This window comes from Heptranchias perlo, chromosome 10 (assembly GCF_035084215.1).
Source record: "Heptranchias perlo isolate sHepPer1 chromosome 10, sHepPer1.hap1, whole genome shotgun sequence".
In the NCBI taxonomy this organism is placed as follows: domain Eukaryota; kingdom Metazoa; phylum Chordata; class Chondrichthyes; order Hexanchiformes; family Hexanchidae; genus Heptranchias; species Heptranchias perlo.
The window spans coordinates 9,161,232-9,180,068 of NC_090334.1; the positions used below are offsets into that span (position 1 = coordinate 9,161,232).

An 18,837-nucleotide genomic window follows, 5' to 3' on the forward strand; every position below is an offset into this window, starting at 1 on the left:
TTTAATTACATGCAGGGGGTGGGGTGTACAGTGTAATTACAGGTGGGAGGAGGGGTGAACATTCTAATTACAGACACAGGAGCGGTGTACAGGGTAATTACGGGCATTTGGAGGGATTAACTGGTCATTGGAGAGGTATGCAGTGTTATTACAGGCAGGAGCCAGGGTGCACATTCTAATTCCAAGCAGGAAGAGGGATGTACAGTGTAATTACAGGTAGGAGTAGTGGTATACAGAGTAATTTCTTTCAGGAGGTGTGTACTGTGTAATTATTGGCAGGAGCAGTGGTTTACAGTTTAATTACAGGCAAGAGGAGGGTTGTACAATGTAATTACACACAGGAGCACGTGTTTAAAGTGTAATTGTAGGCAGGAGCTGGGGTGTACAGTGTAATTACAGGCAGGAGCAAGTGTGCACAGTGTAATTACAGGCAGCAGCAGGGCAGGGCAGTGTAAATACAGGCAGTATGAGGGGTGTGCAGTGTAAATACAGGCAGTATGAGGGGTGTGCAGTGTAATTACAGGCAAGAGGAGGGGCGTACAGAGTAATTACAGGCACATGAGTTGTGTACAGTATAATTAGAGGCAGGAGGAGGGGTGTACAGTGTAATTACTAGCAGGAGGAGAGGTGTACAGTATAATTACAGGCAGGGGGAGGGGTGAACAGTGTTATTACAGGCCGGAGGACTGGTGTTCAGTATGATTACAGGTGGAAGATGGGTGTGCAGTGTAATTACAGGCAGGAGGTTGGGTGTACAGTGTAATTACAGGCAGTAGCAGGTCTGTTCAGTGTAATTACAGGCAGGATCAGGTGTGCTCAGAGTAATTACTGGCAGGAACAAGGGTGTACTGTGTAATTTCAGGCAATTGCAGGGTAGTACTGTGTAATTAGAGGCAGGAGCAGGGTTGTACAATGTAATTACAGGCATGGGGAGGGGTGTTCAGTACAATTACAGGTAGGAAGATGGGTGTACAGTGTAATTACAGGCAGGAGGAGGGGTTTGTCATTGTAATTACAGCAGGAGGAGGTGTGTTTAGTGTAATTACAGGCACAGGAAGGGTTTTCATTGTAATTACTGACAGGAGGAGGGTTGTACAGTGTAATTACAGGCAGTATGAGGGGTGTACATTGTAATTACTAGCAGGAGGTGGTGTGTACAATGTAATTACAGGCAGGAGGAGTAGTATACTGTGTAATTTCTTTCAAGAGCAGGGGTTCACAGTTTAATTACAGGCAAGAGGAGGATTGTACCATGTAATTACAGGCAGGAGCAGGGGTGTACAGTGTAATTACAGGCAGCAGAGGGGTGTGCAGTGGAATTACAGGCAGGAGGTGGGATGTACAGTGTAATTACAGGCAGCAGGAGGTGTGAACTGTGTAATTACAGGTACAAGAAGTGTGTACTGTGTAATTACAGGCAGGAAGATGGGTGTCCGGTGTAATTACAGGCAGATTGAGTGGTGTACAGTGTAATTACTGGCAGGAACAGTGGTGTACAGTGTAATTAGAGGCTGGAGGAGGTGTGTAGAGTGCAATTACAGGCAGATCGAGTGGCGTACAGTGTAATTACATGCAGGAGGTGGGTTGAACTGTGTAATTACTGGTGGGTGGAGGGGTGTACACTGTAATTTCAGGCACAAGAGGGGTGTACACAGTAATTACAGGCAAGAGGTAGGATGTACAGTTTAATTACTGGCAGATGGAGGGATGCACAGGGTAATTACAGGCAGGAGAAGGGGTGTACTGTCTAATTATAGGCACAGGAGGGGTTTACAGTGTAATTAAAGGCTGCAGGAGGTGTGTACATTGTAATTACAGGCAAGACCATTGGTGTACATTGTAACTACTGGCAGGTGGAGGTTGTGCGGTGTAATTACAGCAAGAGGAGGGGTGGTCAGTGTAATTACAGCCAGGAAGAGGGGTGTTCTGTGTAATTACTGGCTGGAGGAGGAGTGGCGGACTAATTACAGGCAGGATGATGGGTATACAGTGTAATTGCAGGTAGCAACAGGGGTTTACAGTGTAATTACATGCAGTACGAGGGGTGTACAGCGTAATTACAAGCTGTTCGAGAGGCGTACATTGTAATTATAAGTGGTACCTGGGGCAGTACAGTGTAATTACCCGCAGGAGGAGTGGTGTACAGTGTAATTACAGTCAGTACAAGGGGTGTACAGTGTAATTACAGGCAGTATAAGGGATGTACAGTATAATTATTGTTAGAGGTATACAGAGTATTTGTAGACTGTAGGTGGTGCACAGTGTAATTCCAGACAGTACGAGGGATGTACAATGTAATTACAGACAGTACGAGCAGTGTAGAGTTTAATTACAGGCAGGAGGAGGGGTGTACGTATAATCGCAGGTAAGAGCAGGGATGTACAATGTAATTACATGCAGGAGGAGGTTTGTACAGTCTAATTACAGGCAGATCGAGGGGTGCACAATGTAATTACTGGCTGGGAGAGGGGTGGTGGTGTAATTACAGGCAGGGGGAGGGGTGTACAGTGTAATTACAGGCACAGGAGGTACGTACTGTGTAATTAAAGGCAGGATGATGGGTGTAGAATGTAATTATATGTAGAAGAAGGGGTGTAATGTGTAATTACTGGCAGGAGGAGGGGTATACAGTGTAATTGCTGGCTGGAGGAGCGTGTGCGTTGTAATTGCAGGCAAGTGGAGGGGTGTACAGTGCAATTACAGGCAGGAAGATGGGTGTACACTGTAATTACAGGCAGATTGAGTGGTGTACAGTGTAATTACAGGCAGGTGGAGTGGTGTACAGTGTAATAACAGGCAGATTGAGTGGTGGACAATGTAATTATGGGCAGTGAGGTGGGGTGTACAGTGTAATTACAGTCAGGAGGAGGGGTGTACAGTGTACTTACAGGCACAGGAGGAGTGTACAATGTAATTACAGGCAGGAACAGGGATGTACAGTGTAATTAATGGTAGGAAAGGGGATGCGCTGGGGTGTAATTACAAGCAGGAGGAGGAGTGTACTGTGTAGTTACAAGCAGTGGAGGGTTGTTCAGTGTAATCACAGGCAGGAGGATAGGTGTAAAGTGTAATTACAGGCAGTTTGAATGGTGTATAGTGTAATTACTGACAGGAGCAGTGGTGTACAGTGTAATTACAGGCAGGAAGAGGTGTGAAAAGTACTATCAGAAGAAGATTGAGTGGTGTACAGTGTAATTACATGCAGGAGGTGGGACGTACAGAGTAACTACGGACAGGAGGAGAGGTGTTCACAGTAATTACAGGCAGGAGGAGGGGTGTACAGTGTAATTACAGGCAGGAGGAGGGGTGTACAGTGTAATTACAGGCAGGAGGAGGGGTGTACAGTGTAATTACAGGCACAGGAGGTGTGTACAATGTAATTACAGGCAGGAACAGGGATGTACAGTGTAATTAATGGTAGGAAAGGGGTGCGCTGGGGTGTAATTACAAGCAGGAGGAGGAGTGTACTGTGTAGTTACAGGCAGTGGAGGATTGTACAGTGTAATCACAAGCAGGAGGATGGGTGTAAAGTGTAATTACAGGCAGTTTGAATGGTGTATAGTGTAATTACTGGCAGGAGCAGTGGTGTACAGTGTAATTACAGGCAGGAGGAGGTGTGGTACAGTACAATTAGAGGAAGATCGAGTGGTGTACAGAGTAATTACAGGCAGGAGGGGAGGTGTTCACAGTAATTACAGGCACAGGAGGGGTGTACAGTGTAATTACAGGCAGGAGGATGGGTGCGTGGTGTGATTACAGGCAGGAGGAGGGGTGCGTGGTGTAATTACAGGCAGGAGGAAGGTTGTGCAGCGTAATCACAGGCAGGAGCAGGGTTGTACACTGTAATTCCAGGCAGTAGCAGGGGTGTGAAGTGTAATTACAGACAGTACCAGTAGCGTACAGTGTAATTACAGGCAGTTGGGATGGTGTACAGTATAATCACAGATAAGAGCAGGAGTGTACAATGCAATTGAGTAGAATGGGCCTATACTCTCTGGAGTTTAGAAGAATGAGAAGTGATCTCATTGAAACATACAAGATTCTGAGGGGGCTTGACAGAGTAGATCCTGGCTGGAGAGTCGAGAACTAGGGCACGTAGTCACAGGATAAGGGGGCAGCCATTTAAGACTGAGATGAGGAGGAATTTCTTTACTCAGAGGGTTGTAAATCTTTGGAATTCTCTACCTCAGAGGGCTGTGGATGCTCAGTCGTTGAGTATATTCAAGACTGAGATCGATAGATTTTTGGACTCTAGGGGAATCAAGGGGTATAGGGATCGGGCGGGAAATTGGAGTTGAGGTTGAAGATCAGCCACGATCTGATTGAATAATGGAACAGGCTTGGGGGGGCGGATGGCCTATTCTTGCTCCTGTTTCTTATGTTCTTATGTTCTAATTACAGGCAGGAGGAGTGGTGTACAGTCTAATGTGTACATTGTAATATCAGGCAGTACGAGTGTTGGATAGTGTAATTACAGGCAGACGAAGGGATGTACAGTGTAAGTACAGCCAGGAGGAGGGGTGTAGAGTGTAATTACAGGCTGGAGGAGGAGTCTACAGTATAATTTCTTTCAAGAGCAGGGGTGTATCATGTAACTACTGGCAGGAGCAGGAGTGCACAGTGTAATTACAGGCAGGAGCATGGGTGCACAGTGTAATTACAGGAAGCAAGTAGGGTGTACAGTGCAATTACAGGCAGATGGTGTACTATGTAATTACAGGCAGGAGCAGGATTGTACAGTATAATTACAGGCAGGAGCAGGGGTGTATAGTGTAATTGCAGGCAGGAGGTGGTGTGTACAGTGTAATGACAGGCAAGAGCAGGGGTGTACATTGTAATGTCAGGCAAGAGCAGGGGTGTGCATTGTAATTACTGGCATGAGTAGGGTGTATGGTGTGATTACAGGCTGTACAAGTGGTGTGCGGCGTAATTACTGGCAAGAGGAGGGATGTACAGTGTAATTACAGGCAGGAAGTGGTGTGTACAGTGTATTGAAAATCGAGCAGGGGTGTACATTGTTATAACAGGCAAGTGCAGGGATGTACATTGTAATTACTGGCAGGAGCAGGGGTGTATAGTGTAATTACTAGCAGGAGGAGGTTGAACGGTGTAATTATAGGCAGGAGCATGGGTATACAGAGTAAATACAGGCAGGAGGAAGGGTGTACACTGTAATTACAGGCTGCAGGAGGGGTGTACAGTGTAATCACAGGCAAGCGGATGGGTGTACAAGGTTGTACAGTGTAAGTGCTGGCAGGAGGAGGGGTGTACAGTGTAATTACAGGTAGAAGAAATGTACAGTGTAATTACAGTTAGGAGCAGGGGTGTACAGTGTAATTACAGGCATAGCGAGGGGTGTACAGTGTAATTACAGGCTGGAGGAGGGGTGTACAGTGTCATTACAGGTAGGAGGTGGTGTGTACAGTATAATGACAGGCAAGAGCAGTGGTGCACATTGTAATGACAGGCAGGAGGAGGGGTGTACAGTGTAATTACAGTCAGGAGGGGGGTTGTACAGTGTAATTACAGGCAGGAGCAGGGGCGTACAGGGTAAATACAGGCAGGAGGAGGGTTATGCAGTGTAATTACAAGCAGGAGGTGGTGTGGTACAGTGTAATAACATGCAAGACCAGTGATGCACATTGTAATTGCAGGCAAGAGCAGGGGTGTGCTTTGTAATTACTGGCAGGAGTTGGTTGTATGGTGTAAACACAGGCAGGGGTGCACAGTGTAATTACAGGGAGTAGGAGGGGTGTACAATGTAATTACAGGCAGTACGAGGGGTGTACATTTTAATTACTGGCAGGAGGAGTGGTGTAGAGCATAATTACTGGCAGGAGGAGGAGTGTACAGTGTAATTAAAGGTAGGAGGTGTTGTTTACAGTGTATTGACAGGCAAGTGCGGGTGTGTAGAATGTAATTACTGGCAGGAGCAGGGGTGTACAGTGTAATTACTGGGAGGAGGAATGGTGTACAGTGTAATTACAGGCAGTACAATGGATGTATAGTGTAATTAAATGCAGTACGTGTGACGTACAGCGTAATTACAAGCACCACAAGAGGTGTACAGTATAATTATAGGCAGCACGAGAGGTGTAAAGTGTAATTACTGGCAGGAGGAGGGGGGTGTATGTTGTAATTACTGTCAGAATGAGGGTGTACAGTGTAATTACTGGCAGGAGGAGGGGTATACAGTGAAATTACAGGCAGTACCTGGGGTGCACAGTGTAATTACAGGCAGGAGAAGGTGCACAGTGTAATTACAGACAGGAGGATGTGTGCACATTGTAATTACAGGCAGGAGGAGTGGTGCAAAGTTTAAGTACAGGCAGGAGGAGGGGTGTATAATGTAGTCAGTGGCAGGAGGAGGTGTGTATAGTGTAATTACAGACAGGAGGAATGGTGCAAAGTATAATTATAGGGAGGCGAAGGGGTATACAGTGTAATTACAGGCAGTCAAAGGGGTGTACAGTGTAATTACTGGCAGGAGGAGGAGTGTACAGTGTAATTATAGGCATTACGCCGGTTATACAGTGTAATTACAGGTAGGAGATGGTGCACAGCGTAACTACAGACAGGAGGAGGGGTGTATAGTGTAATTACAGGTAGGCGAAAGGATGTACAATGTAAATACTGGCAGGAGCAGGGGTGTACAGTGTAACTACAGGTAGCAGGTAGGGTGTACAGTGCAATTACAGACAGTAGTAAGGATGTACAGTGTAATTACAGGCAGGAGATGGTGTGTACAGTGTAATGACAGGCAAGAGCAGGGGTGTACATTGTAATGACAGGCAAGAGCAGTGGTGTACATTGTCATTACTGGCAGGAGCAGTTTATAGTGTAATTACTGGCAGGAGGAGATTGTATGGTGCAATTACTGGCAGGAGGAGGGGTGTACAGTGTAATTACAGGCAGTACGTAGGGTGTACAGTGTAATTACAGATAGGTCGGGTGTACAGTGTAATTACTGGCAGGTGATAGTGCACAGTGTAATTACAGGCAGGAGGAGTGGTGCAAAGTGTTAATTACAGGCAGGTGAAGAGATGTACAGTGCAATTCCAGGCAGTATAAGGGGTGTACAGCATAATTGCAGACATTGTGAGTGGTGTACAGTGTAATTACGGGCAGGAGGAGGGATGTCCAGTGTAATTACAGGCAGTACATCGGGTGCACACTGTAATTATAGGCAGTACATCGGGTGCACACTGTAATTACAGGCAGGAGATGGTGCACAGTGTAATTACAGGAAGGCAAAGGGGTGTACAGTGTAATTACAGGCAGGTGGAGAGGTGTACAGTGTAATTGCAGACATTGCGAGTGGTGTACAGTGTAGTTACAGTTAGGAGGAGGGGTGTACAGTGTAATCACAGGCAGGTGAAGGTGTGTACCGTGTAATTACAGGAAGTATGAGGGGTGTACAGTGCAATTGCAGGCAGGCAGAGGGGTGTACATTGTAATCACAGGTAGGAGGAGCGGTGTACATTGTAATTATTGGTAGGAGGAGGGTGTCCAGTGCAATTACAGGCCATACGTCGGGTGTACAGTGTAATTACAGGCAGGAGATGGTGCACGTTGTAATTACAGGCAGAAGGAGTGATGTACAGTGTGATTACAGGCAGGCAAAGGGGTGTACAATGTAATTACAGGCAAGCAAAGGGGTGTACAGTGTAATTCCAGGCAGTACAAGGGGTGTACAGTATAATTGCAGACATTGTGAGTGGTCCACAGTGTAACTACTGACAGAAGGAGGAGTGTACAGTGTAATTACAGGCAGTACGTTGGATATACAGTGTAATTACAGACAGGAGGAGTGGTGTACAATGTAATTACAGGCAGGTGGAGAGGTGTACAGTGTACTTGCAGGCAGGAGGGGAGGGGTGTACAGTGTAATTACAGGCAAGCAAAGGCTTGTACAGTTTAATTACGGGCCGGTTAAGGGATGTACAGTGTAATTCCAGGCAGTACAAGGGGTGTACAGTGTAATTGCAGACATTCCGAGTGGTGTAGAGTACAACTTTTTTTATATAGGGGATGTGTGGGCGTCGGTGGCAAGGCCAGCATTTATTGCCCATCCCTAATTCCCCTTGATCTGCCTTCTTGAACTGCTGCAGTCCATGTGGTGAAGGTTCTCCCGTAGTGTTGTTAGGTCCAGATTCCAGGATTTTGACCCAGTGACAACGAAGGAGCGGTGATATATTTCCAAGTCGGGATGGTGTATGACTTGGAGGGGAATGTGCAGGTGGTGTTGTTCCCATGTGCCTGTTGCCCTTGTCCTTCTAGGTGGTAGAGGTCATGGGTTTGGGAGGTGCTGTCGAAGAAGCCTTGGCGAGTTGCTGCAGTGCATCCTGTGGCTGGTACACACTGCAGCCATGGTGCGGCGGTGGTGGAGGGAATGAATGTTTAGGGTGGTGGATGGGGTGCCAATCAAGCGGGCTGCTTTGTCCTGGATGGTGTCGAGCTTCTTGAGTGTTGTTGGAGCTGCACTCATCCAGGCAAGTGGAGAGTATTCCATCACACTCCTGACTTGTGCCTTGTAGATGGTGGAAAGGCTTTGGGGAGTCAGGAGATGAGTCACTCGCTGCAGAATACCCAGCCTCTGACCTGCTCTTGTAGCCAAGTATTTATGTGGCTGGTCCAGTTAAGTTTCTGGTCAATGGTGACCCCCAGGATATTGATGGTGGGGGATTCAACGATAGTAATGCAGTTGAATGTCAAGGGGAGGTGGTTAGACTCTCTCTTGTTGGAGATGGTCATTGCCAGGCACTTGTCTGGCGCAAATGTTACTTGCAACTTATCAGCCCAAGCCTGGATGTTGTCCAGGTCTTGCTGCATGCGGGCACGGACTGCTTCATTATCTGAGGGGTTGTGAATGGAACTGAACACTGTGCAATCATCAGCAAACATCCCCATTTCTGACCTTACGATGGAGGGAAGGTCATTGATGAAGCAGCTGAAGATGGTTGGCCCTTGGACACTGCCCTGAGGAACTCCTGCAGCAATGCCCTGGGGCTGAGATGATTGGCCTCCAACAACTACCACCATCTTCCTTTATGCTAGGTATGACTCCAGCCACTGGAGAGTTTTCCCCGATTCCCATTGACTTCAATATTATTAGGGCTCCTTGGTACCACACTCGGTCAAATGCTGCCTTGATGTCAAGGGCAGTCACTCTCACCCCACCTCTGGAATTCAGCTCCTTTGTCCATATTTGGACCAAGGCTGTTATGAGTTCTGGAGCCGAGTGGTCCTGGCGGAACCCAAACTGAGCATCGGTGAGCAGGTTATTGGTGAGTAAGTGCCGCTTGATAGCACTGTCGACGACACCTTCCGTCACTTTGCTGATGATTGAGAGTAGACTGATGTGGCGGTAATTGACCGGATTGGATTTGTCCTGCTTTTTGTGGACAGGACATACCTGGGCAATTTTCCACATTGTCGGGTGGATGCCAGTGTTGTAGCTGTACTGGAACAGTTTGGCTAGAGGTGCGGTTACTTCTGGAGCACAAGTCTTCAGCACTACAAACGGGATGTTGTGGGGGCCCATAGACTTTGCTGTATCCAGTGCACTCAGTCGTTTCTTGATATCATGTGGAGTGAATCTAATTGGCTGAAGACTGGCTTCTGTGATGGTGGGGATATCCGGAGGAGGCCGAGATGGATCATCCACTCGGCACTTCTGGCTGAAGATGGTTGCAAACGCTTCAGCCTTGTCTTTTGCAGGCACATGCTGGACTCCACCATCATTGAGGATGGGGATGTTCATGGAGCCTCCTCCTCCCGTTAGTTTTTAATTTGTTTAATTCCAGGCAGGAGGAGGCGTGTACAGTATCATCACTTCAAGAGCAGGGGTGTGCAATGTAATTATAGGCAGGAAGAGTGGTGTGCAGCCTAATTACAGGCAGATCGTGGGGTGTACAGTGTAATTACTGGCATATGAAGGGATGTACAGTGTAATTACAGTTAGGAGGAGCGATGTGCAGTGTAATCACAGGCAGGTGAATGTGTGTGCAGTGTAATTACAGGAAGTACGAGGGGTGTACAGTGTAATTACAGGCAGGCAGAGGGGTGTTCATTGTAATCACAGGTAGGAGGGGGTGTACAGTGTAATTACTGGTAGGAGGGGTGCACAGTGTAATTACAGGCAGTACAAGCGAGTACAGTATAAATACTGGCAGGAGGACTGGTGTACAATGTAATTACAGACAGTACGTGGGGTGTACAGTGTAATTACAGGCAGGCGGAGTGGTGCACAGTGTAATTACAGGCAGATGGAGAGGTATACAGTGTAATTATATGCAGGAGGAGTGGTGCACACTGTAATTACAGGCAGGAGGAGGGGTGCACTGTGTAATTACAGGCAGGGGAAGGGGTGTACAGTGTAATTACAGGCAGGCAAAGGGGTGTACAGTAATTCCAGGCAATACAACAGGTATACAATGTAATTGCAGACATTGCGGGTGGTGTAGAGGGTAATTACAGGCAGGAGGAGGCATGTACAGTATAATCACATTAAGGGCAGGGGTGTGCAATGTAATTATAGGTAGGAAGAGTGGTGTAGTCTAATTACAGGCAGATTGTGAGGTGTACAGTGTAACTACAGGCAGTACAAGGAGTGTACAGTGTAATTACAGGCATATGAAGGGATGTACAGTGTATTTACAGTTAGGAGGAGGGATGTGCAGTGTAATCACAGGCAGGTGAATGTGTGTACAGTGTATTTACAGGAAGTACGAGGGGTGTACAGTGTAATTGCAGGCAGGCAGAGGGGTGTACATTGTAATCACAGGTAGGAGGAAGTGTACAGTGTAATTTCTGGTAGGAGGGGTGTACAGTGTAATTACAGGCAGGTGGAGTGGTGCATGGTGTAATTACAGGCAGATGGAGAGGTATACAGTGTAATTATATGCAGGAGGAGTGGTGCACACTATAATTACAGGTAGGAGGAGGGGTGCATTGTGTAATTACAGGCAGGAGAAGGGGTGTATAGTGTAATTCCAGGCAGGCAAAGGGGTGTACAGTAATTCCAGGCAATTCAACGGGTGTACAATGTAATTGCAGACATTGCGGGTGGTGTAGAGTGTAATTACAGGCAGGAGGAGGCGTGTACAGTATAATCACGTTAAGGGTAGGGGTGTGCAATGTAATTAAAGGCAAGAAGAGTGGTGTACAGTCTAATTACAGGCAGATCGTGTGGTGTACAGTGTGATTACAGGCAGTATGAGGAGTGTACAGTGTAATTACAGGCATATGAAGGGATGTACAGTGTAATCACAGGCAGGCAAAGGTGTGTACATAGAGTTACATAATGTGCATAGAGCTACATAGAGTTACATTTAGGACTGAGATGAGGAGAAATTTCTTCACTCAGAGGGTGGTGAACTTGTGGAATTCTGTACCACAGAAGGCTGTGGAGGCCAAGTCACTGAATATATTTAAGAAGGAGATAGATAGATTTCTAGGCACAAATGGCATCAAGGGGTATGGGGAGAGAGCGGGAATATGGTATTGAGATACAGGATCAGCCATGGCGGAGCAGGCTTGAAGGGCTGAATGGCCTACTCCTGCTCCTATTTTCTATATTTCTTTGTCTACAGTGTAATTACAAGAAGTACGAGGGTTGTGCAGTGTTATTGCAGGCAGGCAGAGGTGTGTACATTGTAATCACAGGTCGGAGGAGGGGTGTACAGTGTAATTACTGGCAGGAGGAGGTGTGTACAGTGTAATTATAGGCAGTACGAGGGGTGCATATTGTAATTACATGCAGTACGTGGGGTATACAGTGTAATTACAGACAGGAGGAGGGTTGTACAGTGTAATTAGAGGCAATATGAGGTGTGTACTGTTGAATTACAGCAGCACGAGGAATGTACAGTGTAATTACAGGCAAGAGGAGTGGTGCACAGTGTAATTACAGGCAGGAGGTGGGTTGTACTGTGTAATTACAGGCAGGGGAAGGGGTGTACAGTCTAATTCCAGGTAAGAGCAGGGGTGTGTAATGTAATTACAAGCAGGAGGAGTGGTGTACAGTCTAATTACAGGCAGTACGAGGGATGTACCATGTAATTACAGCCATATGAAGGGATGTACAGTGTAATTACAATTAGGAGGAAGGATGTGCAATGTAATTATATGCAGGAGATGGTGCACAGTGTAATTACTGGCAGGAGAACTGGTGTACAGTGTAATTACAGGCAGCACGAGGGGTGCACAATGTAATTACAGGCAGCACGAGGGGTGCACAGTGTAATTACAGGCAGTACAAGGGATGTACAGTGTAATTACAGGCAGGCAGAGGGGTGTACATTGTAATCACAGGTTGGAGCTGTATACAGGAAGGAGGAAGGGTGCACAGCATAATTACTTGCAGGAGGCAGGTTGTACAGTGTAATTACAGGCAGCATGAGGGCTGTACAGTGTAATTACAGGCAGGAGGAGTGTTGTATATTGTATTTACAGGCAGGAGGAGGGGTTCACTGTAATATGCAGTACAGGGGGTGTACAGCATAATTATAGACAGGAGAATGTGTGTACAGTGTAATTACAGACAGGCAGTACAAGAGTTGTACAGTGCAATTTCAGGCAGGAGGAGAGGTGTACATTGTAATCACAGGCAGGAGGAGGGGCGTGCAGTATAATTACAGGCACAAGGAGGGATTTGCAGTGTAATTACAGGCAAGAAGGGGTTGTACGGTGTAATTACAGGCAGGAGGAGTTATATATGGTGTAATTAAAGGCAGGAGCAGTGGTGTACAGTGTAATTAGAGGCAGCAGAGCTGCATAATGTTACATAAATAGCTGAAATTTTCACCAACTCCGCTTCCTTATTGAGTGAGGTTTTCAATTTATGTCACACTTGGTAGTTTTGCATGGGCTTGGAATAGGATTGAGATTCTTTCCATTTAGGAACTTACAATCATCTGACAAAGAGGACTTTCACGAGATCCATTGGCAATGGATCAGGATCCCTAGTCCCAGAGCTGAAAGGACAGTGTGCTAAGCCACTGCATCTCAGTGCACGTCTAGTTTACAAAGTGTAGAATCAAGGACAACTTGAAGATATATTGCATTATACTGGGGCAGAGTATAGAGGGCATTATATCAGTTGGTAACATTCTCAAGTGTGAGGTAGAAGGTTGTGGGTTCAAGTCCCACACCAGAGACTTGAACACAAAATCCAGGCAGACACTCCCAGTATAATACTGACGGAGTGCTGCACTGTCGTACTTCAGTGCAGCAATCTGTGCCATATTTTAGATGAGACATTAAACCGATGTTCTGTCTGCTCTCACAGGTGGACGTAAAAGATCCCATGGCACTGTTTCGAAAAAGAGCAGGGGAGTTCTCCCCAGTGTCCTGGCCAACATTTACCCCTCAACCAACAACACTAAAGCAGATTGTAGCTCATTGGTGTTTGTGGGATCTTACTGTGCTCAAATTGGCTGTCATGTTTCCTACATTACAACAGTGACTACACTTCAAAAAGTAGTTCATTGGCTGTAAAGTACTTTGAGACATCTTTGGTTGTGAAAGGCGCTATATAAATGCAAGTCTTTCTTTACTCTGCATCTAACTTATTCTAGGGCTGACCTGGGAAATGCTCGATGTTGATACTGGGTGCCTGATATGGAAAATGTCTCATTCTTCTATTCCCCAACACACAAAAAAAAGAAGAAATGATGGAATTAAAAATGTCTGAAAGTTAGCAAGAGTGCTCCCTCTGCTTCTGCTGAATTGCTTTCTGTGCTTTGCCCTTTTGTGCAGATTGCGGGGTAAGCCCTGATGGGGAGACTGGCTATGCAACAGCAGCACTGGGGAACACGTGGAGCCACAGTGTCAACACTAGACTCATCGTGCAGTATCTGGACAACCACAGCAGACAGGTGAGAATGACGGGCTCAGAGCCGGGGTTGAAGGCGGAGGCGGAGGAAGCGAAGCCTCTTATCACTGTGGGTTGCCACACAACGTTCAAGAGCTGAACCACAGGGGGAGATAGGCGGGCGCAGCACTGAGAGCTGTCATGAGCCAGAGCGGAGAAAAGCTCTCGAGGGCAGATTGCGATAAGGATGTGCTAGTTGCTTCTCAATCAGCTTGGGTTCCTGTTTATCCACCGATTTTGTGACTCACAACTGCACAGTAATCAGGTGTAAGTAAACACTACGAGCCCCTGAGAGACATTTCCCTGTCCTGAAAGGCGCTACATCCCATATTAACACAAACTGTACGTGCTTGATCTCAGAACTAGAATTGTAGAACTTTGAGGAGAGACGGAAGGTACATGGCCTATCATGCCTGTGGTAGCTCCAGCATTGGAGGTACAGTGGTAGCACTCTCACCTCTGAGTCACAAGCTCGTAGGTTCACTTGAGCACAAAATCTAGGCTGACATTCAAGTGTATTACTGATGGAGTGCTGCACTGTTGGAGGTGCCATTTTTTGGATAAGTTAAACCTAGGCCCTGTCTGCCCTCTCAAGTGGACGTAAAAGATCCCATTTTGAAGAAGAGCAGGGGAGTTCTCTCTGGTGTCCTGGCCAATATTTATCCCTCAACCAACATCCCGAAAAATTATCTGGTCATTGTCTAATTGCTACATAGAGTTGCATAGAGCCTACAGCATACAAACAGGCCAATAGGCCCAACTTGTCTATGCCAGCGTTTATGCTCCATATGGCCCTCCTCCCTCCCTACTTCATCTAACCCTAACAGCATATCCTTCTATTCCTTTCTCCCTCATGTGTTTATCCAGCTTCCCCTTAAATGCCTCTATGCTATTTGCCTCAACTACTCCTTGTGGTAGCAAGTTCCATATTCTTATCACTCTCTGGATAAAGAAGTTTCTCCTGAATTCCCTATTCGATTTATTGTGACTATCTTATATCGATGACCTCTAGTTCTGGTCTCCCCCACAAGTGGAAATATTTTCTCTACGTCTGCCCTATCAAACCCTTTCATTATCTTAAAGACCTCTATCAGGTCACCCCTCAGCCTTCTCTTTTCGAGAGAAAACAGCCCCAGCCTTTTCAGCCTTTCCTGATAAGTATATCCTCTCAGTTCTGGTATCATCCTTGTGAATCTTTTTTTCACCTTCTCCAATCCCTCTATATCCTTTTAATAATATGGAGACCAAAAGTGTGCGCAGTACTCCAAGTGTGGTCAACCAAGGTTCTATACAAGTTTAACATAACTTCTTTGCTTTTCAATTCTCTAGGAATGAATCCCATTGCTTGGTTTGCCTTTTTTATGACCTTATTAACCTGCAACGCTACTTTTAGTGATTTGTGCATCTGTACCCCAGATCCCTTTGCTCCTCTACCCCATTTAGACTCTTATTATCCAAGTAGTATGTGGCCTCCTTATTCTTCCTACCAAAATGCATTACCTCACACTTAGCTATATTGACATTCATTTGCCATTTACATGCCCATTCTGCAAGTTTCTTAATGTCTTCCTGTATTTTGTCGCATTCTTCCTTTGTATTAACTACACCCCCCAATTTGGTGTCATCCACGAATTTTGAAATTGTACTTCCGATTCCCGGGTCCAAATCATTAATGTAAAGTGTGAACAACAATGGCCTCAGCACCAATCCTTGTGGAACACCACTTCCTACCTTTTACCAGTCTGAGTAGCTACCCTTAACCCCGACACTCTGTTTTCTGATTTATAACCAACTTGCTAACCATTCTGCTACCTGTCCCTGACTCCACATGCTCTGATCTTAGTCATGAGTCTACTATGTGGTACCTTATCGAAGGCGTTTTGAAAATCCAGGTATATTTCATCTACTGCATTACCCTTGTCTACAGAAGGCCGAGGGGGTGACCTAATAGAGGTTTTTGAAATTATGAAAGGGTATATAAGGTAGATGCAGAGAAGGTGATTCTCAGAAAATGCTGGAATCCATTGTTAAGGAAGTTGTAACAGGGCACTTAGAAAATAATAATTAGGCAGAGTCAACATGGTTTTAAGAAAGGGAAATCGTGTTTAGCAAATTTATTAGAGTCCTTTGAGGCAGTAACTATCAGGGTAGATAAAGGGAACCAGTGGATGTATATTTGGATTTTCAAAAGGCACTCGATAAGATACCACATAAAAGGTTGCTATGCAAAATAAGGGCTCATGGGGTTGGACGTAAATTATTAGCATGGATAGAGGATTGGTTAACGGACAGAAACCAGAGAGTAGGGATAAACGGGTCATTTTCAGGTTGGCAGACTGTAACTAATGGGGTGCTGCAAGGATCAGTGCTTGGGCCTCAGCTATTTACAATCTATATTAATGATTTAGATGAAGGGACCAAGTGTAATGTATACAAATTTGCTGACGATACAAAGGTAGGTGGGAAAGTAAGCTTGAGGAGGACAAAAAGAGTCTGCAAAGGGATATAGACAGGTTAAGTGAGTAGGCAAGAAGGTGGCAGATGGAGTATAATGTGGGGAAATGTCAGGTTATTCATTTTGGTAGGAAGAATAGAGAAACAGAACATCTTTTGAATGGTGAGAAACTATTTGTTGGTGTTCAGAGCAATCTGGGTGTCCTCGTACAAGAATCACAGAAAGTTAGTATGCAGGTACAGCAAGCAATTAGGAAAGCAAATGGCATGTTGGCCTTTATTGCAAGGGGGTTGGAGTACAAGAGTAAGGAGGTCTTGTTACAATTGTGCAGGGCTTTAGTGAGACCACACCTGGAGTACTGTGTACAGTTTTGGTCTCTTTACCTAAGGAAAGATACACTTGCCTTGGAGTTGATGCAACAAAGATTCACTAGATTGATTCCTGGGATGGGAGGGTTGTCCTATGTGGAGAGATTGACTCGAATGGGCCTATACCCTCTGGATTTTAGAAAATTGAGAGGTGGAGCATATAAGATTCTGAGGGAGATTAACAGGGTAGATGCTGAGAGGTTGTTTCCCTGGCTGGTGAGCCTAGAACTAGGGGGCATAGTCTCAGGATAAGGGGTCAGCTATTTAAAACTGAGATGAGGAGGAATTTCTTTACTCAGAGGGTTGTGAACCTTTGGAATTCCCCACCTCAGATGGCTGTGGATGCTGAGTCATTGAACATATTCAAGGCTGAGATGGATAGATTTTTGGACTCAGGGGGAATCAAGGGATATGGGCATAGGGCGGGAAAGTGGAGTTGAGGTCGAAGATCAGCCATGATCTTATTGAATGGCGGAGCAGGCTCGAGGGGCCATATGGCCTACTCCTACTCCTATTTCTTATGTTCTTATGTTTCCACTTGGGCGAGTCCAAAATTAGGGGTCATAAATATAAAATAAAAACAGAAAATGCTAGAAATACTCAGCAGGTCAGGCAGCATCCGTGGAAGGATAGAGTTAAAGTTTCTGGTCGATTTCCAGCATCCGCAGTTTTTTGCTTTTATTTTAGTCATAAATATAACATAGTAGCTCATAAGTCCAATAGGGAATTTTTTACCCAGAGAGTGGTGTGAATGTGGAACTTGCTATCACAAGGAGTAGTTGAGGCGAATAGCATAGATGCATTTAAGGGGAAGCTAGATAAACACATGAGGGAGAAAGGAATAGAAGGATATGCAGAAACGGTTTGATGAAATAGGGTGGGAGGAGCATAAATACCAGCCTAAACCAGTTGGGCTGAATGGCCTATTTCTGTGCTGTAAATTCTATGTAATTCTATGTAAATGTGTCAGTGCAGCGAGTTCCATATTTTCACCAACAACAATTTGCATTTATATAATGCCTTTAACGTAGTAAAACACACTGTAAAGAAATTTCTCCTATATCATTTATTTTATCCTGATGCTGTCCTCAGCTGACATTCACACGCATTTTCCAACAGGGGTCATGGAGTAGTAATCGGGTGAATTTTCTCTTCATAGCCCAAGGCCTTGTGGTAGTAAAGAATGTGAGGCCGAACCAACTGTTGCAATAGTCAGGTTCATGTTAAAAATCCATGGGGAAGAATTTAGACATTTTCTCTACAGAAAATGCCAACAAAAGAAAACCTGGAGAAAAAAAAGATCACCACTAAATGTAAGTAGTTCTTCCATCTTCAGCCCACCTTATGTCGGTCTCTACCCAAACTATTTAATCCCATGAGGGATATTTCTGCATAAATACACCCCAGGTCCACAGAGGCCCTGTCTCTGTAACCTCCTCCAACGTTACAACCCTCCGAGAACTCTGTGTTCCTCCAACTCTGGCCTCCTGCTTCCCCCACTTCCTTCGCCCCACCATTGGCGGCCGTGCCTTCAGTTGCCTAGGCCCTAAGCTCTGGAATTCCCTCCCTAAACCTCTCTACCTCTCAAAGGAGGAGAGAGAGATAGAGACGCTCCTTTAAGACGCTCCTTAAAACCTACCTCTTTGACCAAGCTTTTGGTCACCTGTCCTAATATCTCCTTATGTGGCTCAGCATCAAATTTTGTCTTATAACGCTCCTGTGAAGCGCCTTGGGACATTTTACTAAGTTGCACATTGCACCATATAAATGCAAGTTGTTGTAGAATCAGAACTGCAGTATATTTATCCATCCTCGTGGCTCTGCTATCTAATGCTGGCTGGTTGCTTTCCACTGATGTTCTTATTATTTAGTAGTGGCGTTCTGGCTGGTTGCTTTCCACTGATGTTCTTATTATTTAGTAGTGGCGTTCTGAGGAACTTACCGTGACACAGGTAGAGAGTGCGGATGGTGCGGTGCCTGTACTCTCGTACTTGGGGGCCCAATATCAGGGCCTTGAAATACTTCTGAAATCACTTTGCACAGTGCACTGTGTAATGCCCACGCCCACAGACCCAGTGACAAAAGCCTTTTGCACTGCCCTCTCTCCTTTTTGAAACTATTTCACCTTTGCTTAACGG

At 45.7% G+C, this 18,837-nt stretch overlaps 1 protein-coding gene across 5 annotated transcripts in view; it reads left to right on the forward strand.

The window, feature by feature from the left end:
- rad51b (RAD51 paralog B) overlaps positions 1-18,837 on the forward strand; it is a 701,871-nt gene that overhangs the window by 363,932 nt on the left and 319,102 nt on the right. For all 5 annotated transcript variants that reach the window (XM_067991198.1, XM_067991200.1, XM_067991199.1 and 2 more), the window contains one exon: positions 13,762-13,880. In XM_067991198.1, coding sequence (XP_067847299.1) covers positions 13,762-13,880 — 119 coding nt within the window. The remainder of the gene's footprint in view (positions 1-13,761; positions 13,881-18,837) is intronic.